The sequence below is a fragment of the Lycium ferocissimum genome, chromosome 2, assembly GCF_029784015.1.
Source record: "Lycium ferocissimum isolate CSIRO_LF1 chromosome 2, AGI_CSIRO_Lferr_CH_V1, whole genome shotgun sequence".
NCBI classification, from domain to species: Eukaryota; Viridiplantae; Streptophyta; class Magnoliopsida; order Solanales; family Solanaceae; genus Lycium; species Lycium ferocissimum.
Genome location: NC_081343.1, coordinates 47086614 through 47110359, shown reverse-complemented (window position 1 = coordinate 47110359; position 23746 = coordinate 47086614). Strand labels below are relative to the sequence as shown.

General features: G+C 35.1%; 2 protein-coding genes across 3 annotated transcripts; one reads left to right on the top strand and one right to left on the bottom strand.

Moving 5' to 3' along the window:
• The first annotated feature begins 2383 nt into the window (after positions 1 to 2383).
• Positions 2384 to 18915, top strand: LOC132040780 (protein NAP1). Of its 2 annotated transcripts, none has more exons than XM_059431456.1 (24): positions 2384 to 2706; positions 3491 to 3955; positions 4058 to 4132; positions 5533 to 5613; positions 5840 to 5920; positions 6052 to 6134; positions 6701 to 6785; positions 6998 to 7123; positions 7342 to 7449; positions 7919 to 7963; positions 8055 to 8197; positions 9471 to 9603; positions 10044 to 10154; positions 10277 to 10355; positions 11532 to 11725; positions 12033 to 12178; positions 13612 to 13693; positions 13933 to 14043; positions 14663 to 14788; positions 14867 to 15006; positions 15096 to 15192; positions 15541 to 16532; positions 17125 to 17337; positions 18223 to 18915. In XM_059431456.1, exons 2-24 carry the CDS (start codon positions 3536 to 3538, stop codon positions 18707 to 18709), a joined length of 4158 nt encoding a protein of 1385 aa, XP_059287439.1. In that variant the 5' UTR covers positions 2384 to 2706; positions 3491 to 3535; the 3' UTR covers positions 18710 to 18915. The 2 variants fall into 2 exon arrangements, with proteins under 2 accessions (XP_059287439.1, XP_059287444.1); XM_059431461.1 differs by lacking the exon at positions 2384 to 2706 and adding an exon at positions 3113 to 3137.
• A 410-nt stretch (positions 18916 to 19325) lies between these two features.
• Positions 19326 to 22115, bottom strand: LOC132040797 (sulfiredoxin, chloroplastic/mitochondrial). Its single transcript, XM_059431469.1, has 5 exons — positions 21937 to 22115; positions 20691 to 20845; positions 19905 to 19938; positions 19696 to 19789; positions 19326 to 19542 (listed from the first exon to the last, which is right to left on the bottom strand). The coding sequence occupies exons 1-5, from the start codon at positions 22007 to 22009 to the stop codon at positions 19527 to 19529; spliced, it is 372 nt and encodes a 123-aa protein (XP_059287452.1). The 5' UTR covers positions 22010 to 22115; the 3' UTR covers positions 19326 to 19526.
• Positions 22116 to 23746: the final 1631 nt, after the last annotated feature.

Below are 23746 nucleotides of genomic sequence, written 5' to 3'. Positions count from 1 at the left end.
TAGATTTAAAAAATAGAATAAAGTGTCCAATTTCGTAGATTTTAATGTAGTGACTTTATTTACTTATCACAGCATGCCTTCACTTTTCATCTTGTCAAAATTTAATAATGTCATTAGAGCTTTCTTTGAGCTAAATAGCATACAAACAAGTCATACTTGGTACAACCCCAATATTCTATGGTAAAAATATAATTTCATTAGATATTTCTCACTAATAATTGGTACTCTTACATCGTTTTATCCGGTTTTTAATATTCTAATACTATATATCTTTTGAAAAATGACAAAAAGATAGAATTGTAAAAGTTGTGATTTCCCCTTGATGTATAAATACATTTATACGGTATATTAACAAGAAATACATGGTGATAATTAATAATTGTGATTTTTTCCTTGACGTATAAATACTATATATTAAGAAGAAATACATGGTGATAATTAATACTAATATTGTATTGCATCTTAAAGTAGAATTTGCTTGATCAAACAATTCTAGGAGAAGAAGAGAGCATTTGTTGCTTTTAGCACATGGTTTAATCAAAACTTTCTACGAAATGTGTAAGAAATACAATAGCCATTAATCATAGTACTCTGGATTATGAAATTATAACTAACATTATGTTGTTAGATTGATTAGATAATTATGTAGGCAACATAATGAGAACCACCTTTAATAGTTATAACTGCTTGCTCATGAAATATAATATTTGGTTAGTTATGTAACTCTTAAATATCACATCCCACTCGACCCCACTAAAAAATAAAAAAATAAAAACAATATGTGTGAAGTTGTGGATGCTACGTACAAGCCTAAATCAACACAAATAAATGACTACAAAAGATTATGATGCGAGGATTGGATACGAATTACGATCTTTCTGGCCTTCACCAAAATTATATTCTTAGCTAGGTTGTTGTTCCGTAAATGAAAAAAATATGGTTAGGAGTGCACTTTTTTAATAGGTCTTAATTCTTAGGTGACTCCAATTCAAATAAGACAGGACCTCAAAAATGGATATCTAATGTCAGGTGAAAGAAAAAGAAGATAATTGTATTTGTCTGTTAACAAACTAAGTTTTTATATGAGCTGGTCACACAATTCAATATAATATTGGAGCAAACAAAATCTTCATTCTTCTCATTAGGATTAAATGTTTTCATAAAAAAATGAAATAAAAATAAGATGTGCTTGACAGTTGCACAATTCAAAGCCGCGAAGATATGAGCATAACCTCAATTTTTTCCACATCTATGCTTTATCCTAAATATAATATTGAAAGAGTTGAAAATACACAGGGGTGAAAAAATTAAACCGTTGATTTTAAATACATATTACTACATTTTATATCGATATTTAGAGTGTGAAAATATTATAGTAATACATATGATAACGCAAAAGACTTAATTTTACAAGAACAACTACCATATTTGGTCACTTTTTTTTTTTAAATACCAGAATAAAATAAATTATTCTAATAAAAAAGAATCCACGTTTCCATAAAATTAGCAATTTTTCATTTCGAAAGATACTTACTAACACTTAGTGCATAATGTACCAAAATATAATGAGTGAATGACATTAGTATTTTACATAAGGTTTACCGTGGTGAGTTAATCTAAATTCTTACCACAATTTATCACTTAACCAAGTAAATTAATCAACATACGTGGTGCTTATGTAGATCCATCCAAGTTCACTCCATTCCTATTTCCTCACATTACATCTCTATTTCGCAGTGTCTTTTGCACAGGATTTATCACTTACCTATAATTAATTACTATACATTCTTATATTAGTTTATTATTCAAGCATGATAATAACTGTAACATATTTGGAGCATACACCGCTCCACAATATTCTTTATTTTTTTAAAATATACTTTAGTTAACTCTCTCATGACATTATATTTGTGCCATCTCCATAGAACATAGTAAAACTACCACGGGTTGCTCCTTCCAAAAAGTGGAACGTATTCTCTCTCTCCAAAAAAAAAAAAGTGGGAATGTATTAAGAGGTATATTTAAAATATAGAAAGAAGCATTATCTTACTATTTTCCAAATTCTCTAAATTTTCGCTTTTAAAATTAAATTAATATACATCCAAATTATTTAAGAAAATAATAAAACCTTACACAGAAAAGCAAAAAGTTTGATAATTATAATTATCCTTTCAATACAATTAGCACTTAAATAAAATATATTTATTAGCTAGTGATATAAGTATTCCTATTGGAAAGCAAACACCCACACACACACACAAAAAAAAGAAAAAAAGACAACAAAATAAAGATCGTGCGAAGCTGGTCTATTTTTTTTTTTCCTACTTGTATTCCTCTCCTATTTTGTGCGTCAATTTCTCGCAAACGAAAACAGAAAGAAAATTGACTTAAAAAAGCCAAACAAGAAGAGCCTTTTTTTTTTTTTTTCTTTCTTCGTTTGTCTTAATATAACCACCAAATTCAGCTAACTCTATTCTAGTCTCCATTACTATAATTAATTACTGTTTCTCTTAAACCCCATTTTCAAGACTTAAAAATTCTTCTTTCTTTTTGTTTTTTGTTGAATAACTACCTCACACATTACTAGTCTAGTACCCCCTTTTTGTTTATGTTGTTTTTAGATCTGAATTTGTGAGTTCTTGAATCTTGTGCACCATTTTCAGCTACTCTATGGTTTCTTGCTAACTCAAATCCCCTTTGATTCTGGTACTATTTGTAATCCTTTCTTGTCTTTTTGTTGACCCTTTCAGTTTTTGTACTACTTAAGTTGGTGTTTTTTTTCTTTTGTGGCCAAAATTGTTATGGTGATTCATGTTTATGATCAGGATTAAGTTCACAATTGCAGACATTTAGCTTTAGTCCTAAACCATTTTTTTTAGCTTGATCATTTCTAGCTAAATTTCTCTGACTCTGGTACTTTTTCTCTCTATCTTTTTTGTTACTTATTTCCTTGTTTTCTTGATTTCTTGTTGGACCATTTCAGATTCTTGAAGTTTTAGGTTTGGTTTTGTACTTTTTTTTTTTTTTTTTTGATGACAAGGGAACCCGCAGCTGCTACCCTTTGGGTGCGCACAGGGTAAACCCTGCTCTGGTGCAATAGTCCGCAAACCACAAACAGGAAAGATAACCCGCACTAGGCAAGCGATGTGCGACGAGCTCGACCCATAAGGCAAATCCCCTAGTTTCGTAGGTAGGGGGTTTCGAACCTGCCTAAGTTGGTGTATTTTCTTGAAGATTCTTGCAGTTAATTTTTTCTTTGTAGAAGTAAGTTGAGCATTGCAGACATTTTAGCTTTATATGTTGCATTGGTGGTGAAATGCTGATGTTGGGAAGAATTTGTGTGTGTGTGTTTTTTTTTTTTGGCTGATTCAAGTGGTTATCATGAGGGATTCTTGAACTAATTGGTAGTGGTTTAAGTTAGAATTTGGAGTTTCAGGTGAAGAATTTATGAAATTTACTGTGGCTTTGAAACCTTCTGTCTTGTATGCAGTAAAAGGAGCTATATTTAGGTTGAGGGTTTCCTTGGGTGCTCACAATGGCTAAATCGAGGCACCAATATCAAGCAGAAGATGTTTTGTCGACATCGCCAACTGGAGTGCGCTCAAGGGAATGGGAAGGACCAGCTAGGTGGACAGAGTACTTAGGTCCTGATATTTCTCCAACAATAAGTTCCAAGGCTTCTAGAAATGGTAGCTCTGACGGTAGTGCGCATAGCTCTAGCGGGTCAACTAATAAAGTCTTGAACATGCAATGGGTAAACCAACTCACTCAAGTAGCTCAAGGGTTGATGGCAAAAATGTATAGATTTAATCAGATATTAGATTACCCTGATGTCACTGGACATGCATTCTCTGAAGCATTTTGGAAGTCTGGTGTGTTTCCAAATCATCCAAAAATCTGTATTTTACTATCAAAGAAGTTTCCGGAGCACCACAGCAAGTTACAGCTAGAAAGAGTAAGAAAATATGGCCCTCTTTTTATAGATTGTGGTTTTGTTTTTCCTGATGGAAAGTATATTCTTTTGTTTGTGTGATATATACTGCGAATGTTGCTGTAGATTGACAAATTTGCTTTGGATGCGATGAATGACGGTGCTGAAGTCCATTTGCAAAGCTTGGAACCATGGATTCAAGTAAGTTGGCTCTGCTCTGTTTTCGTCTTCTTTCTTTCCCTTCCATATTCGAGTACTTCACATGATACTTTTAGATGCAGTATAACTTCATTTTTTTTTTTTTTATGATTCTAAAACTTCAAAAGTATTAACGTATTTCTGAAGCATCAAATTTACCTGGCTGGGACTGAATTGTAAGGTATATTTTGGGTTAAAGGCCCATAACTTGTCCAGAAATTGATTAGATTCACCACCAGGGATATGGTATCATAGGGCAAATGAGAAGTAATGCAAGCATGACAAACTAAATTCTAAAGCAAGAGAATGTTCAGGCTGTATGTATTCTTTTTTTTTTTTTTTTGGGAACCCGCAGCCGCTACCCTTCGGGTGCGCACAGGGTAAACCCAGCTCCTGTGTAATAGCTCGCAAACCACACAGAAGAGGTAACCCGCACTAGGCAAGCCCGATGCGACGAGCTTGACCCGAAGGCAAATCCCTGTTTGTCGTAGGCAGGGGGTTTCGAACCTGAGACCTCCATTATGAAAGCCCCATGCTCAACCAACTGAGCCACCCTTGCGGGTGCAGGCTGTATGTATTCTGGAAATTGGGTTTCACTTATGGTGTATGTTATTAGCTGATAGAAGTTAAGAATATATATATATATATATAACATATACAGTTTTATATATATATATATATATATATAATGTTTGTATATTTAGCCCATGTATTTTCTTCCTGAAGGCCAAGTAATTAAATGGCAGTAAATGTTAGGCCCTTTCTACCAAATAGTTTTTGAGCAGCATTAGAGGTCCTATTTGTTTTTTAATAAGTATTGATTAGACATTGAAAGGAATCCTTAGTGACCAGCATTTCTTAGGTGAAAAGAGTTGGTTTCAACAGACTTAAAGCCCCTGTTCATCTTGCATAGTTCATTATAAGCTTATAATTGATTCTTGTAAGCTTATAATTGATTCTTGCACGAAATATAATAGGGTAAATAGGGAGTGGGAGAGGTATATTGGTGTATCAATTTATCAGTAGTAAGATATCTTGCTCTTCTACTTCTAAAATTGGTTAAATGATGAAAGGTTGGGATACATCATAACTATGAAGCCAAAAGAGAGTAGAAATCAAATGCAGGAAAAGATAGTGTTAACGGTCAAATTAGCTATTGGAAACAGCCTCTCTACCCTGCAAAGGTAGAGGTAAGGTCTGCGTACATCCTACCCTCCCCAGACCCCACTTCTAGGATTACACTTGGTATGTTGTTGTTGTGCACAAATTTTCCAGCATATCACCTGTTCGGTGTTTTCTTCTATCATAGTTTTGATACTTGCTTATTGAAAAAAGGATTATTTAGTTATCAAAAGTTGCTATAAATAGTATATGCACTTATCAAACTTTGTTGTCTTGATCAGCTGCTTCTTGATCTGATGGCATTTCGCGAACATGCCTTGCGTCTTATATTGGATCTAAGCAGTACAGTGATTACCTTGTTGGTGAGTGATGATATCAACTTTTTATCTTCAACTAAAGTTTTTGTTAACACAAATACACTGGTCTTTGATTCAGCACAAGAAAGGAACCTTATAGCTTAACTTACTCCTTTTAAATATAAAAGGACTGTTATAGTCTAAATGGTTTCTGTCTTGACTAATAGGTAATGCTGAATCTTCTTATAATGATATTGTATGTGATGTAGTTTACATGCTTCTTTTGCTGCAGCCTCACCAGAACTCTCTCATACTGCATGCATTTATGGACCTTTTTTGTGCTTTTGTTCGTGTAAATATATTTTCAGAAAAGGCAAGTACACAAACAATTCTGTCTCTGTTATTTTCTGCTCTGTATGTTGTTGAGTTGAAATTTTTATGCCGTGTTATATATAGTGTATTAATGCCTTCGTAAACTGTTCTTCTCTTTATCTTCCACCACAGATACCAAGGAAAATGATGTTGCAAACATACAATTTGCTTCATGCCATGGCAAGAAATGATAGGGACTGCGATTTTTATCACAGGCGAGACTTCTTATGGATCTAGACTCATTCTCATTTCTCTTAGATTTTCTTTTGGGGGAAACATTAAAGTTTCTGTTTCTTTGACCCCTAAAAGTAATTTGTGTTACATGAATCTAATATATGGTTTGCATTTTGGTATACTACTTGTTCGTTTTAAAGTCACCCTGTTTACCACATGATGAACAACATGTCATTGGTTGGACAAGTTGTCATGGTAACTAGAAATTGAAGGAACCGTGAGATCAAGTTACGCTAAAGTCTTCCGTGACAAAACGTTGGCTCTTTGCTTACTCATCAATATCATCTATGGGATTCTTTTAGGTTAGGGCATCAAGCATGTGAAGAAAATGACTTATACTTGTCACATTGTATTTATGGTTGTAACTTAATGTTGTAAATGACATAGAAAACCCGATAAATTGTGTCAGTTCCCTACAGTCAATTATGATAATAGTTCTGTATTCTCTTTTGTATGCTGACTACTGTACTCTGAATGAAAGTGATTATATATAAAAAAGTAAGTACAAGAAGTTCCCCTGAATTTCTTTCTTGTTTTTCTGTTCCAGGTTAATCCAGTTTGTCGATTCCTACGATCCGCCCTTGAAGGGTCTGCATGAAGACCTGAATTTTGTCAGCCCTCGTATTGGAGAGGTATTTTCTCCTGAAAACCGCAATCTTGTAGATTAGTTAAATTGTGTCGAAAGAAGTTCTTTTGTCTAACTTGCCGTGACTACTGAATTAAATTGTGGTTTCAATTTACGAGTAGATTGAAGTCTCCACATTGAACTTCATTTGCCTAAAGCATGAATAGTAGTACTACTTTATGTGAGATCTTGCTCTAAAGGTCCTTTTGTTCATTTCAGGTTCTAGAGGCTGTAGGTCCTATTATATTCTTATCAACTGATACAAGGAAGCTGAGAAATGAAGGGTTTTTAAGTCCTTTCCATCCTCGATACCCGGATATACTTACAAATTCAGCTCATCCAATGGTAAGTGTCTTCTATTGCTTTATATTCAGACACTGCAAATTGTCCTCTCATCTCTCATGGACATATGTCAATCAGAGTGAGTTCTTTCCCAAAAAATAAATAAATAAAAAATATGACAAACAGAGCAAGAGTTACTCTCCAAACAAATACCTTTGTTAGAAATGATATACAGATTTCACAGTTTAGCTCACAGTTTATGATCCTTCTTTTATTTGCAGAGAGCCCAAGACCTAGCAAACGTTACATCTTATCGGGAATGGGTGTTATTTGGTTATCTTATCTGCCCTGATGAGCTTCTAAGGGTCACTAGCATCGATATTGCTTCGGTACCTTCCACAGACAATTGTTTTAATAATTATGTACCTGTTGAAGCTCAGACTGCTGGTAATATCAAAGAACATGATAAAGAAAGAGTCATTTTTCTAGCTAAGATACAGCGGACATGTTGCATCTCTTGAAAAATATAACCATATAGTTAGAACTGGTAATGTATTTTAAATAAAGAATAAAGAACTTGAATGGTGCATTAATATGCTGCACAGTTGCAAAATGACTTTGGCTTTTGGACAAATGCTGTCCCATATGTACTGGCCAATGTTACGAGCTGGTAGATATATTTTTGCAGTATTAAGTCTTATCTCCTTAGTCCTTACCTTAGTTATGCATATGAGCAACTAGCTTTCTGCTTCTGGCCAGTGCGGTCTATTTTTAACATGTTGAAGTCAGTTGCATGTTACCCATAATTAAACCCAGATCGTAAATATCTTGACCTTTATTTTGTTTAATTCCTTGCAGATTGTACTCAAGGAAAATCTAGTCCTTCCTCTGTTCAGGGATGAGGTGGGTTATTTGCATAGTTGCTGGTTATCTATGTCAGTAGTGTAAACATGCGTTCATCTGGGCTGGTTAACATAACTGTATTTTTGCACAGTATATATTGCTGCATGAGGATTATCAGTTATATGTCTTACCACGGATATTGGAGTCGAAAAAGATGGCAAAATCTGGAAGGACGAAACAAAAAGAAGCGGATCTAGAGTATAGTGTAGCCAAACAGGTTGAGAAAATGATAAGGTACTGACTTGAGATTGGACAGTAAAAACAATAGATTTATCTATGCTTTTTTTATTGTTTAAGTAAATTGTATAATATTGCTTTAGTAGTGAATATGCCTGAACTTTGTAAGCAAGCGATATAACTTTGATTATCTGGATTAAGCAAAACAGTGGAATAGGTATGTGAAAAAGCAAGGATAAGTGATGTTATAGGAAAGATGAGGGAGGGATAGCCTAGTGGGAAAGTCCTCTACCTCTGACCATGAGGTTGCTGGTTCGAGTTACCAAGGGAGCAAATTGGAAAATTCCATTGTTGGGGTTGTTGTTTTAAGTGATCTTATAGGAAAATAAAGGCTTTAACTTCCTATAACTGTAAAAAGAGTCGTGATTGAGAGGGCTCCATGACACACTGATATTGAAGAAAGGCTAGTCAAAATAGAAAAAAGAGTTAGTAATTAATGCTGCTTCTGTATATCAGCAGTGATGTAGATCTCCCCATGGCATTGAAATCTGTATATGGATTTGGAGTTTGAAAAATTCTCAGGTAGTCAATCTTTTATTTGACTTGTCAATTGTGATATACCGATAAAAAAATCCCTACAGGAAGGGACAATTTTAAGTGAGGTGCTATGGTACTTTCAACATGTACTTTTACTGTCGGAGCTCCAATCTATTGAAGCATTCTACTTGCATGACTACGCAGATTAGAAAGTAGACGTTACTGCATCTCCGAGTCTGCAATTATTCTAAAATTAAGTTCAAGGGAACTTTGACATGGAAATTAAGATCAGTTATACACTTACAGAAGGCAATCAAAGTTCAGACTTTCTGGCAAGACCTTTTAGTTTTTCTTTTTGCAGGAACCACTCTGATATATAAATCGTACATAAAGCAATCAACTTTTTCCAGTCCTCTGGTAAAATATTATTTACGTAATTGTAGGCGTTGGGGCCTAAAATCACACCAAGAAATAAGGTTAGAATCCACATGTATAGTGAATACATCAATTGACAATCACCGTCATCTTTTTCATTTAACTTGGTTTCATAGATGACTTTTTATCTTTGCTTGTTTGATGTGCTCTTTTACTTTTCTTTATGCTTATCTAAGATCAGTGTACCTTGGTTTCATTGATAAATTTTCCCTTTACTTCCCTTCTTATTTTGTGGATTAACCTAAAGCGTACCTCAGTTACTGCCTTAAAAAGATTAACAGATTGTTACATTATTTCCTTCATGTTTTTCGAGGCAGAGCCATTGTATTTACTCCGTAACTTCTTTAATTGATTGCAGTGAAGTGCATGACCAAGCATTATTTTCCTGTGATGCCATACACCGTGAAAGAAGGATATTCTTAAAACAAGAGATTGGAAGAATGGTACTTTTTTTCTCCGACCAGCCCAGCTTGTTGGCACCTAATATTCAGGTATGTTGTGCCATGAATCACACTTTTCTTCGTGTTGCAAATTCAGTTTGCTGGAATGGGCGTTCCCTTTGCCTGTCCACCCACCACCACCCCAACCCTGCTCTTTACCAGTCTTACTTTTCTTTATTCAAGGCCAAATTCGAGATCACCTGCCACCAACCATGCTCCATCTTCTACACAGTTTACTAACACGAAACCTTATAGAACCTGGATCATTTTGTTGGTTCAGTAATTGCTTAGGTCATGCAGATAGTCAGCTATATGTTTGTGCTTATATCGTATGCATGTCTTGTAACTGAGAATTGTGTTTATGACTAAATCACTGCTTCTCTATCCTTTGGTGCTGTGCTTGAATGACAATTGCATGAGTTGCACATTTATAATGTGCTTATGTCGCCAAATATGTTCCTCTCTACAATCATTTCTGAATGCTACTGCAGATGGTATTTTCGGCCTTGGCCTTCGCTCAAAGTGAGGTGCTTTGGTATTTCCAACATGTAGGAATAGCTTCATCGAAGTCAAGAGCTGCTAGAATGGTTCCAGTAGAAATAGTAAGACATCTTCATCATGTCGGCTTTTTGTGCATAAAACTGATATGATGCTATTATGCTGTGTCTTATTTGACTGTTGGCTCTTGTTGGGTGTTTGATTAGCTTTCTTTTATGCGATGCAGGATCCAAGTGATCCAACCGTTGGCTTCTTGTTGGATGGAATGGATCGCCTTTGTTGCCTAGTTCGCAAGTATATTGCAGGTTAGGCTTATATACTTTTTAAATTTTATAATCATCGATAAGTGATATTGTTTGGATTCACTTCAATGAAAATAATGCAGCAGAATACTCCCTGCTATAGTTTTTAAAAAAGTGAGAAATGAGACAATGAACTTCATGTAGCTTATCAGCTCCTTAAAGATGTACAGCAGTGGTTTGGAAGTTGACTAAATCGTGAAGGGTTTCTATAGAACTGTGGACAATGGAACTGAATGAAAGATGTGCATCAGAGATATTCCCTCATTTTTATCTAGGTCAGAATCCACCAATGGAGTTAGATTGTATAGTTAAGGCAGTCTGAACGTGAGCTCATGCTAATATGTGCATGTCAGACTTGCCTATCTAGGTGGTGTATATAGGCAAGTGACATATTTTATTGCTAAAACATGGTTTAATCATTGCTGCTGCATTAAGCTATCCTTTCTTTCTGTACTATTAACATTTCAAAATTAAATATCCTTTATAGTTTATTAATGTTTGTTGTCTTTTCTAGTACTCCCTCTGTTTCAATTTGTTTGTCTTACTTCCCTTTTTAGTCCGTTTAAAAAAGAATGCCTCTTTACTTTTCTGGCAACTCTTTAATTCCAACTTTCCACATGGCATGTTGAGATCATTCAATTAAACGGCATTTTGTTACATTCTACAACAACAACAACAACATACCCAGTGAAATCCCACAATGTGGGGTCTGGGGTGAGTAAAGTGTACGCAGACCTTACCTCTACCTTGGAAGGTAGAGAGGCTGTTTCCGAAAGACCCTCGGCTCAAGAGAAAGCTTGACAAAAAAGGTTAGATGAGGACAAGCAAATCAAAGTAGTATGAAAATGAAAATAACGTGAGAGTTAAAAAGCCATGATAAAGCACTCTGAAAAAAAGGGCAGTAGCTACCAGCCTACCACAGATAAATAACATTTTGGTACATTCCACATATCTTTAATTTAAGACCACAAGATTCAAAAGTCTTCTTTACTCCGTGCCAAGTCAAAACCAGACAAACAAATTGAAACGAAGGGACTAATAGTGTTTTCAGTAGTGCTTTCTGCATTAAAGAGCGTGACAAGTGTTTTCTCTTATCTTTTATTAGTTGATTTTTCTATAACTGTCTTATTAATCTCTTTTTTGGTAGCTAAACTGCAAAATTTCTTATTTCTTCTTCAGCTATTAGAGGATATGCCTTATCATATCTATCATCCTGTGCTGGTAGAATCCGATTTTTGTTGGGTACCCCTGGCATGGTGGCTCTTGACCTGGATGCAACTCTGAAAGGTCTTTTCCAGAAGATAGTTCAACATCTTGAGCATATACCCAAGCCACAGGGTGAAAATATTTCTGCCATCACATGTGATTTATCGGTAAGCAGCTCATCAGTTTTTTTTTTCCCATGCCGTCTTCCGTTTGATTGTTCAACGACAGGTAGTTTTTAGTTCAATACTTCAGTTTTGTAGAACTATGGATCACAGCTTCAACAATTTTGATTTCAGATGGAACATATTCTGCGTTATTCCTTTGTTAGAAAAAGGAATTACCTTTTTTATTACTCAGATCTTAATGAATGTATACACTGTGGACATTCCTGAATAAAGCATGTATGAGCTAATGCATCAATACATCTTTGTTTCTTTCATTCTTCTGACAGCAAAGCATGTTTTTGTCTATCAGGAGTTGCGCAAAGATTGGTTATCTATTTTGATGGTTGTTACTTCTGCTCGTTCATCTATAAACATCCGACATTTGGAAAAGGCTACAGTGTCTACTGGAAAGGAAGGCCTATTATCAGAAGGAAATTCTGCATACAACTGGTCCAGGTTCTTGCTCTTACCTTGGGATTTATGACTAAAAATTAAGTTAACTGCATGATATTTCTCAACTATAAAGTCATTTTTGCTTATCCCATGACCTTAAAGTTATCTCTTCCGAATGTACATGCGTTGTGGATAGGAATTTTGACCTCGATGTTGATTACTAGTGTCTAGGAGAGGACAATCCTTCTTGATATAACATACATATTATCAGTGTCGTCAAAGGCTTCAGAAAACCTGAGAAAGAAGAAGATCAACCATGTAAGTTGGTGTTTCATGTGTAAGAGTATGGGTGAAGATGTGGATCATCTCTTGTTGCATTGTCAGGTGGCTAACCGACTGTGGAGGGTGGTTCTTGATTGGTTTGGGATGCGATGGGTGATGCCGAGAATGGTGGAGGAGGCTTTATATAGTTGGGGTTACAGAAAGTGGAAGAGGAGTCCTAGGGCTTGGAAGGTCGCCCTGCTAGCACTGATGTGGGTTATTTGGAAAGAGCGAAATAGGCGAGCATTCGAAGGGGTGGAACTCGATATTGTAAAGTTGCAAAATAGTCTCTTGTTTCTGGTTTGCTTTTGGTGTTCCCATGAAACCCCTGTTTGTATAGAAAATTGGGTCTCCTTTTTTGAGAATCATGTTTTGATGCAGGTTCTCTCTTTTTGGCAAACGGCTTGTATACGGTGTCTTTTGCCCCAACTGTTAATAAAATTATTACCTTATCAAAAAAAAAAGCGCGCTTAAGCCCTGAAGCGAGTCTCAAAACATGTTGAGCGCTTCGCCGTGCTTTATGTGCGCTTCAGTGTCATCATCAATGCTCTAAGACATAATTTTCCTTGCCAATGAGCCTCTTTTGAAGAGGTGACACTAGATAATTGATATTTCACTTTATCGTAAAGCTTTTACAATTTCTTTGTCCATATATTTGTTATTCATGCTTATTATTATAAGTCTTGGACTAAACATATATATATATATATATTTGTACTTTGCACCATTGCGCCTTTTTTCATTAAAGCCCATGCTTTATTTGAGCTTTGCGCTTAAAGCCCCAGCTGACCTTAGAGCTTTTTTTGCGCTTTTCACTTTTGATAACACTGCATATTATTAGGTTTCTCATTTCTTAAGTTACTTGGCTTGTTGGAAAGCTAATTTCATTTGACATCTTGTCCTTTTAGTTTGAGGGTGAATTCTGGATACCGTGTAGTTTATGACATCAAAAACCAAAAGTACTCGGCAATAAGGAACTCATTTTCTTTTACTTACAGAATTGATGAATTTTTTCCTGTATTTTCATCATCACTTGTTACCAGAACTTGAAAAAAGGTTCTTTTTCCTTGTAAAATTGTCTGGAATCTGGATATAGACACCACACTTTTTAAGATGACGTATGTGCATTATTGTGCAATACATGTGTGAAATGACTTTTGTCTGTGTCAGGGCAGGTGTGCGGATGAGCTTGAATACCTGTTATCTAAACATGGGAGTCTAAAGAAGCTTTACTTCTATCACCAACACCTAACAACAGTAAGTTCTGTGGAAGAGATTGAAGAGCTTATGCCGTTCACTTACTTCTTTGTTATTATCTCTAGTTCATCCTTCTGCACACTTTGACTTTGCTCCTTCTCCCTCTTTTGTTCAAACGCTTATGAGTCTTTTTTTAAACCTATAATTATTCTGAGAATATCGATCAAAAAAGAGTTACTTCCTGTGTAAGTTCTTACCATTCAAATTTGTGTTTATTTTGCTTTTCAACTGTATTACAGGTTTTCCGTAATACCATGTTTGGTCCAGAAGGCCGTCCACAACATTGCTGTGCATGGCTTGGTGTCGCCAGTAGTTTTCCCGAGTGCGCTTCTTCAATAGTCCCCGAGGAGGTATTATGATAATTTGAATCTTTAAGGTGCTTGTAAATGTTAACTCAACTCACCGGGGCATGATAGGTTTCATCAGAAGAATTACATTCACATGTATTTTGATCCTTCTAATCTTTTTGTGGTTTAACCATGACCTAATTCATTATGATTATCTTTCACTTCCTGTTTTCACTGTTTTAGATTATGTTCACCTTCTTAGTACATGATTGCTCCAATATCAAACTGTTGGAGGTGGTGAGTTGAGGGATTTAGATTCAGGCTAACCTTTTGTAATCGAATGCTCTGCTCAACCTCTTCAACCTAACACAACAACAACAACTACACCTCACTCCATCTTCAACCCAATAGCCTTAATATTCTCAAACCTGCCATTGACAGTTGACGGTGGATGGGCGCTCTTAGCATGGTGTTTAAGAAGTCAATTAGACAAAGATTAGGGGAGGAGTGGAGAAAAAGCTAGGAGAAGTTCAATTAAGTGTTTAGAGTTAATTGTCGATCCGCGTAATGCTTAAGCCTGTCTGAGTTATTCACTGATCATAATTCTTTACTTATTAAACATTTATCTGGAATGTTTTGAGTTGAAGAGACACTGAAATGATAGCTACTTTGTTTATTGCAGGTAACTAAAATTGGTCGTGATGCAGTTCTTTATGTTGAATCCCTCATTGAATCAATCATGGGAGGTTTGGAAGGGTTGATAAATATTCTTGACTCGGAAGGGGGATTTGGCTCTTTGGAGTTGCAGGTTAGTTATCCTTTATCATGTTCTCAACACACGGACACAGATTTTATCTTTTCTAGACTAATTCAAGTGGAATATCAGCTTTTTCCCGAGCAAGCAGCCCATCTCATGAATTTGACTTCCAGAATTTCTGCTCCTTCTGGGAAGTCCCCAAGAGCCATGTCGGGCTATCATTTACCAGGCTATGAGAGCTACCCTGAAAATGATAATTCTATAAAAATGTAAGCCATATTAATCTTACATTATATTACCCAACTATCTATCTTACAATTCTGCTCACTTGACTTTCTTGTACAAAAAAAAATGACAGGTTAGAAGCAGCAATGCAGAGGTTGACCAACCTTTGCTCAGTTTTAAATGACATGGAGCCTATATGTGTTCTAAACCACGTTTTTGTTCTGAGGGAGGTAAGAAACCTCTCATCTTTCCGCCCTTGAAATGATTGTGTCAGAGAGATGTCTTGATCTGGATTATTGTTATCTCATACTCCCTCCGTCTCATTGGTCAAAACGTCTAAGAAAAAAAGGAAGAGTTTTGGAACTTCTGATTTTAAACATGCCACGACATTTTCTGGTGGTTATAAAAACATGTCATCAATGGTGAAATGAGAAGTTTAAAATAAAATTATTTTCAAATGTATCCATGAGGAATCATCGTGATTAATAAACTGAGACTAAATGTACTTGATTTGGGTTTATCTTTAGTCCGAGGTGACGAACTATAAGTTAACCCTCTCTAAAATATCTACAATGCAGTACATGAGAGAATGTATCCTTGGGAACTTCAGAAGGAGACTGCTTGCTGTTCTGAAAACCGATAATGATCTTCAGCGTCCTACTGTCTTGGAATCACTGATACGGAGACATACAGCTATTGTCCATCTAGCGGAACAACACATTAGCATGGACCTGACGCAAGGTATCCGAGAGATATTACTTACAGAGACCTTCTGTGGTCCAGTGTCATCTTTACACTTGTTTGAGAAAGCTGCAGAGCAGCATACAGGATCAGCCACTGAAACGGTATGTAACTGGTACATTGAAAACGTGGTCAAAGATGTCTCAGGCGCAGGTATCCTCTTTGCGCCCCGACACAGATGCTTCAAGAGCACGAGGCCAGTTGGTGGATATTTTGCTGAGTCAGTGACAGATCTCAGGGAACTGAAAGCGTTTGTCCGTGTTTTTGGTGGTTATGGAGTTGACAGGTTAGACAGAATGATGAAAGAGCACACAGCTGCACTCTTGAACTGTATTGATACATCATTACGGGCAAACCGAGAGAATCTGGAGGCTATTGCTGGAAGCATGCATTGTGGTGACCGGATAGATAGAGACACAAATATCAAGCAAATTGTTGACTTGGACACTATGGTTGGGTTCTGTATTCAGGCTGGGCAGGCCGTTGCTTTTGACCGCCTTCTTGCTGAAGCTGGTACCGCTGTGCTTGAAGAAGGTGCTCCTTTGATACATTCATTACTGACAGCGGCTGCTAAGCATTTACCTGATGAAGTACCTGAGAAAAAGGAGATTAGAAGGTTGAAAAGAGTAGCAAACAATTTTAATATAGCTGGTGACCATGATGCTGAGTGGGTCAGATCCATACTAGAAGAGGTTGGAGGTGCAATTGATGCTTCCTGGAGCTTGTTGCCTTATTTGTTTGCCACTCTAATGACATCAAATATATGGAATAGTAGCGGCTTCAATGTTGACACTGGGGGCTTCAGCAACAACATCTATTGCTTGGCAAGGTTCATTTCTTGCTTAAAATCTCGTGTTTATTAAGTTATAAGGAGGTTTTTGCTCCTCTATCTTTCACAGATTTTCTGTAGTGATGCTGGTTTATTTCTTCTCTCTTTTTGCTGTGCATCCCTAACCCCTGGGTTTCAGTCTTATGATCGTATGTTGCACAGTTTGTAATATCCTTTGACATTTTTATTGCTTGGGTTTAGATGATTTCTAGTGCCAAGTGGATAAGCAGGTGGAGAGTATTTATATGTGCTGGATTTTTATGGAACTAAACTTTTTTCTGTTTCAAAAAGTAATTTGATCTGGGTTCTTTTTGAGTCAAGGAAGAAAAAAGAAATTTAACCGTCTCAAGTCTGACCTATTAGGTAAACTCTAGTTCTATGCCAAATTTAACCAACAGTTGTTTCTTGAAAATCTGTTCATGGATGGCAAGGTAGATCATCACGTGACAAGTACTGGGAAATGCAAGTGCATGCTTAAAAACCTTTTTTTTCTTTTTCTGATGAAGTATGCTTAAAAATATGTCACAAGTGCTTGTCTTTCTGATTGAGCCATTATTGTTGTTGTGTGACTTGGTTGGTTTTCTCCTGGCAGGTGCATTTCTTCGGTAATTGCAGGAAGTGAATTTGTTAGACTTGAAAGGGAGTATCACATGAAACAATCCTTTTCAAATGGCCATGTCGGTGAGTCGTTGGATCCTGAAACACACAACCGAATAACAGTTGAGACAAACATAAAATCCACAATGCAGCTCTTTGTGAAGTTCTCATCTGGAATTATACTCGACTCTTGGAGTGAGAATACCAGGTATATTCGCGTTCTTAAAGTATCTACATAAAGTTGCTCGTAAAATTCTGAAAATCAGAGACTGCTTCCTCTGTTTCAGTTTATATGATTGTGCTGGATTGGGCACAGGTTTAAGATTTTCATTTTGACTAGCTTATTATATTAGTGACAAGTGGAGCAAAACAGTAAATAATGGTTGAAAAGTTAGTTTGATAGAGAAAACCCTCGGGGGTTGGCCTGGTGGCAATTGACTTGAGCCTTGGGGTGCTCCCTTTCAAGGTCTCAACGAAACCCGCTGGGTGCAAACAAGTAAATAATGGTTCGGACACCCGGTGCTTAATAAAAAAAAAAAAAAAAAGTTAGTTTGATAGAGAATACATCACATTTAAAATTTTAATAAATGTGAAGTTGGATGAAAATGGAACGGTAACAGTTGGAACGTCCCAAAATGTGAAAGTGTCATTTAAATTGAAACATAGGGAGTGAATTATGTTTCATGTGGCGGAGACAAGAAGTTTACTTGCCTCGTAATTTTCCTGCTATTCCTACCAACTTTAACGACACTCCTTCCAATACATCTTTTTTGTTCACTCCAGTATTAGAAACACTGCTGATAAAATCATATCGGTAGCCTGTGTTAAAAATTGAAAAATGACTCAATGGACAATTTTGTCGTCCCACACCTCCATTGGTAATTTATTGACCATTGACTGGTGTAGTTTTGAGCTTAAAACCTTGGTTAAAGCTAGATTTTCTGTTTTGCCTAAATTTGACGAGCACTAAGAGACAACCTGATATTAACTGCCAATTGTTTCTTTCATGTAACCTCATACATTACATGGCTAGATTTTAATCGATTTTATAATATTCAAGAATCTGATAAGTGTGTATACCTCTTCTATACAGATCTCATCTCGTGTCCAAGCTCATTTTCCTGGACCAGTTTTGTGAGATCTCCCCTTACCTACCAAGAAGCACGCTGGATGCATATGTTCCTTACTCCATTATCCGCTCAATATACAGCCAATACTATGGAAGTTCATCTCCCGCGCCACTGGCATTACTTAGTGGTTCACCACGCCATTCTCCGGCTGTATCTCTGGCACATTCATCCCCTGCAATGAGGCAGCCTCGTGGTGATTCCATTCCTCAGTCAAATTCCAATGATTCGGGTTATTTCAAGCCATCCTCGAGCCATACACAGGACCAACTATATGATACAGAAAGTGGAAGCTTTGAAAATAAGCCTCGGAATATCAGGGGTTCTGGACCATTGGAATATAGTGGAACTCGCAAATTAAGACATGTGGACAGCTCAACATCAGCAAGCACAGGTCCCAGTCCATTGCCAAGGTTTGCAGTGTCTAGGTCTGGTCCTATATCTTACAAGTGACACAATACAGAACTTTTGAATATGTAAATTTCCTTCTTCCTGTCTATTATTAGTCAGTAGTGGACTATCTACGATGTTCATACAAATTTTGGTGTATTTATACATAAATCCTCTATTTATTCTTCGACGATTAGCTATACATGAAACAAATCATCAGGCTGTGAGAAGCTAATTCTGAAATATCTCAATTGGCATTCGTTGTGTACTGAACTTGGAGAGACATCACTGCATCCTCGAGTTCTATGTTTCATCCATTGCACTAGTCTTGCCTTGGGACAGTAATCTTTCTCAACTATTATGCTATAAATGGAAATGAAAAAAAGAAAAGAAGAGAACAAGAATAAAAAGTTCATATCCAGCCTCTGCTTCTAAATTGATCGATACGCTCAACCCCAACCAAACAAACATGGTGTGGTGGTTCCTAATCCTTTTGAAGAAGTGCAATATGTTGGTTGTACTTTGAAGTTTTGCATACCTTGAAAGAAACACAAGCCATTTTTACCAAATAGTAGCCCAGAACAGAGGGGAAGAATGAGAAACCGAAAAAAGAAGGGAAGAATAACCTCAGAGAAAGTCAGCCAACAATTATGCAATATTGCTGTGGGCTACTGGGATATGTATAACAATTTTTAAAGCCATTAATTATTACTATCTTCTTTTGCATTAACCAAGTTAATGTACAAAGTCCAAAGTTTTTACGTACTGAACACCTCAAACATTGGCAAATCTTGTATACATCTACATTAAACACACATCATCAATATTGGAGGACGATCCATTATCATGCGTCTACCGTTTAGAGTGATTTAGCAGGATCTTATCGAAGATGGTGCCTGCAAAGATGATATCAAATATGTTGCAATGTAAGTGGAGAGAAGTAAAAGCAATGAAAAGGCAACATCAATAGAATGATACTCCTATTAGATATACTAAAATAATAAAGCAGATAAAGAAAAAGGCTGCAAGAATGGAAAACGGGGAGGAACCTCAAAGTTTCTTTTGTTCCTCGACGAACTTTGCAACGAATAGTTGGAAGGCCAAGTTGCTGATGAGCTTCGTAGCGATGACAACCAGAAAACCCTGGAAAATACAAGACACGGTATTTAAATTCTCTTTAGTTACATTAAAAACCAATTATGGTTCGATCACAATGAATAGCTATTAGCTTAGGCAAGAAATCGGAAGGAAGACATACCGTAGTAAACCCCATCCACCTCAAGCACATCAATCTGCAAGAAATATAGAACTGACTCTGAGTCTAATATTCACCCGCAGACAGGTCGACGTGAACTAAGGCAAATCTTCTATTGATAAATTCTTTAATCATGCATATAAAAGAATGGATAAAAGGCGTCAAAAGAAACTTTCCCCATTGTTAACTAAATAAAGGACAAGAATTTGAGATGTCAACGATGTCATCTCTCTTTGTTAGCAAAGGAGTGCTGAAACTTAGTTCAAGCTGGGGCACAAGAATAGGGCTTACGCTCTACAAGAAATTTTAGGACTTAACTATTTTATTGAGGTTACAGGTTACCAGATATGAACTGGAAGCTAAAAATTCATGAATCAAAGACAATCAGATTCATTCACCACAACGGATATGAGAATGCACTCGCATTTAATAGGTTATCTGGTTGTCATTTTGTGAAGTAGTTCACAAACAAGAATGCAATAGTTGAGTTTGTAAACTTTTACAGTCGAACAGCATTATCAGGCCAGCAAATCTAATCCAGGTAATAGGTAAGGTAGTGTTCAATTGTGTACTTAGCTTGTATAACTCCGTCTAAGAGGAAGAGAGAATTAGCAACTGACAAGAAGATGTATTCTTAAACTCTGTGCCTAGTAAAACTAAGCCACATAAAATGGGATGTACGGAATAGTACAATAAACATGTAAGAAGAATATTAATCTGCAACTTATATGAAGGCAAAATAACGTCAAATCATGTGAAAAGTAAATGACAGAATGATTTTATAATTACAGGTACTTGAAGCCCGATTTCCTTGATACTATCCATCAGTTCCTTCACTTTTTGCTGGTCATTAGATCTGGTACGCATGAGTGGCCTTCGGATTTTGTCAAGGGGAAGTTCAAGAATGACTGGCCCCACAGATTGAGGCACACCAGGAGTAGACCCTGAAACCATATTATGAATAATTTTGAATCATTAACCTTTAACAGAAAAAGTTAAAAAGTATTAAGTATGTGAAACTGTCTTTAACTCAGAACAAGTTTACATGACCTATACAAACACGAGAGCTAGTAGGTTTAGGAGTAAACACTTGCACTGGATAGAAAACCATGAAACATCCGACTTGGTATATCTAATTAGGCGCAATGAAAATTTAGCATGAAAAGGAGAGGAATAAGGATTCATCAACTACTTATTCCTGTAATTATGCTTTTAGTTTTTGTTTCCTGATTTATAGCTGTATGTTCGTTTCTTTTTTTTTTCTGGACTGCTGTGAATTGCTTTTCTTGAGCCGAGGGTCTACCGGAGACAACCTTTCTACCTCCCAAGGTAGGGGTAAAGTCTGCGTACACTCTACCCTCCCCAGACCCCACTTTGTGGGATTATATTGGGTATGTTGTTAATATTGATTTATAGGTGTATGTTGTTGTACAATGTATAGAGATCAAAATTCTATTCCATTATTTTCTCATCTTTTGTTTACTCTTGCAACAATAACCAATTATGAGCAGAACCCAGAAATACTTGTTGCTAAGCTAAGTTCAACTCAAGGACTACAACCAGTTACCATTTGATAGTTATAGATACACTAGCCCATTACTGATTTTGCTATAATCGCTGATATAAAAAGGTCTATAAAAAGATAATATGCCAGCAGAAATCTTTCTAACACCATCAAATAATTCAAACAAAAACATATACTTATCAAGATAAGAAATGTAATGATTTCGAAAAAAAAAAAAACTCAATTAGGAGGCAATTCATTAAATACGAACAAACAAAAGCACACACCTTTAGCCCAAATTGGTATTTAACTAGATTATGCTCACAGAAAGGTTAGTTATGTATGATAAAATTACTTGATTTGATAAGAAACACAATAATTTTTTTTATTTGCTGAACTTTACTGAAAGAACAGATAATTTTTTTTTTCTTCTTAAAGTACGGATTTTTAGCAGAAACTGTCAACAACCAATACTAAAAGTAGAGTAATATTTTAGACAGAAAGATGCAAAAAGGGAAAGCACGTGGATACCGTTAGATGAGGATGAGACAGTGAAGCTTCGCAAACGCAAGTTATTTGGAAGTTGCAGTACAAAATTTGCCATCTTCTCTCTCTTTAATTTAACTTCTTGAATCTTACAGAATCTGATGATATTATATGAAAATATTAAAGGGTCAAGGTGACATGAGGGATTGTTATACACTTGAGAAAAGAAAAATAAATAGTGATTACATACTTTTTTACACAAAAACGTGTTTTTTGTGGATGAGATATCAGAATTAGCATTTTCTTGGAAAGAGAGAAGATTTTTTTTTTTTTTTTAAAAGGAACATTCTCAAGCTTCATTGAATAATTTTATCTTTTTTTTTTTTTTGGGAAATTACTATTCTTAAAAGAATTAGTAGAGTAAATAATACTACCTAATTAAACAAAACCAAATATAATGAGGTAAGTAAGAAGTAAATGGTAATTTTTTTGGTCATCATCTTAGATTTATTTTTCCCCAAAGTTGAGAAACTACTTATTTGTTCAATTTGAGGGAAAATCATCCGTTATAATACGTGATATTCGTACTCATGCTATTGGCAAAATTGTTTTTTAATACATCCTCATCTGAAAAAATATACTACTTGAAATATAATGAAAATGGTTAAAAAAATATAAAAGTTGTAGTATTATAGAATACAATGAAATATATGAAATTGTTTATCAAATTATACAAAATATATAATAAAATAAATTATTTTTCCTCTTGATTAGGCATCTACATTTGGAACATTCACTATATTTACAACAAAAAAAATCTAACAATACATTGAAATATATTCGTAATTTTTAATCATCATTAGATGTTACTTTAACTTGTAAATTTTTGTCTAAGGATAAAATTGGAAAAATTTTAGCCAAAATTATATCTTGGTTTCGTAATAATGTGTTTATGGAAAAGAAGGACAAATTTTTTTGGGTGAAAATCATTTCAACTGAGATAAAACCTTGCTTTGAAAATAAACTCACTCAACGTCCGAACATGTATGATTAAAAAAAACTTTTTTTATCTGTCATTAATTACCATCCTTATTTTTTTCAATCCTCCATTTATGTAATACATTTTTATATTTTATATAATATTTATTTATTTAATCTAGGTATTTATAGATTCTTATTTTTAGTTTATTAACATTATAAGTAGAATAATACTTTTATGAATTTATAACAAAAATATAATGCTACTTTTTTTTTTATTGTTATTTCAATATTATATACGAGAAGTATGTATATATGTATGTGTGCATATTTAAGTTTTCCTCTCATATTCTCTATTGTTTATATAAGTAAACATGTTTTGGTTATCTCTAATGGAATATTTCTTAAATTATAATAAAGAGATTTACAGTGAGGGATAAATAAATTTTTTAAAAAAATCTATTTTTTTAGTTATTTTTGCATTACCTAGAGAGATATATTTATAAAGTTATTATGAGAGAGTTATTTTTCACTTGCAGTAAAGAGATATTAAATTTTTGATTATTTTTTAATTAATTTTTTGTTTATTCTGCTAATTTATTCTATTATAGAACATCATTAACTTACATATTCAATTAGTATTTCTCACTTTTTACTTCGCCTAGAAGATAATATTAATTTTTTATAAGAAATTTGTTACATAAATTAAAAAAATGAAAAATAACATGGATTAAAGAAATAAAAAAAGAAAAGAAAAGTTAATAATGTAAGAATAAAGTAGGCATTTTAAAAATTAATTAGAATAAAGGCGGGAGAAACTACTTATTTGTTCAATTTGAGGGAAAATCATCCGTTATAATTCGTGATACTCGTACTC

What these genes read in the sequence shown, in the direction of transcription:
- LOC132040780 (XM_059431456.1), top strand. Translation starts at nt 3,536, where the DNA reads ATGGCTAAATCGAGGCACCAATATCAAGCAGAAGATGTTTTGTCGACA. An exon ending in TTCCTCTGTTCAGGGATGAG is followed by an intron (nt 7,964 to 8,054) that starts GTGGGTTATTTG and finishes ATTTTTGCACAG; the next exon opens with TATATATTGCTGCATGAGGA. An exon ending in TCTTGGAGTGAGAATACCAG is followed by an intron (nt 17,338 to 18,222) that starts GTATATTCGCGT and finishes TCTTCTATACAG; the next exon opens with ATCTCATCTCGTGTCCAAGC.
- LOC132040797 (XM_059431469.1), bottom strand. Translation starts at nt 22,009, where the DNA reads ATGGCAAATTTTGTACTGCAACTTCCAAATAACTTGCGTTTGCGAAGC. An exon ending in TGTCTCATCCTCATCTAACG is followed by an intron (nt 20,846 to 21,936) that starts GTATCCACGTGC and finishes ATATGGTTTCAG; the next exon opens with GGTCTACTCCTGGTGTGCCT. An exon ending in AAATCGGGCTTCAAGTACCT is followed by an intron (nt 19,939 to 20,690) that starts GTAATTATAAAA and finishes TATTTCTTGCAG; the next exon opens with ATTGATGTGCTTGAGGTGGA.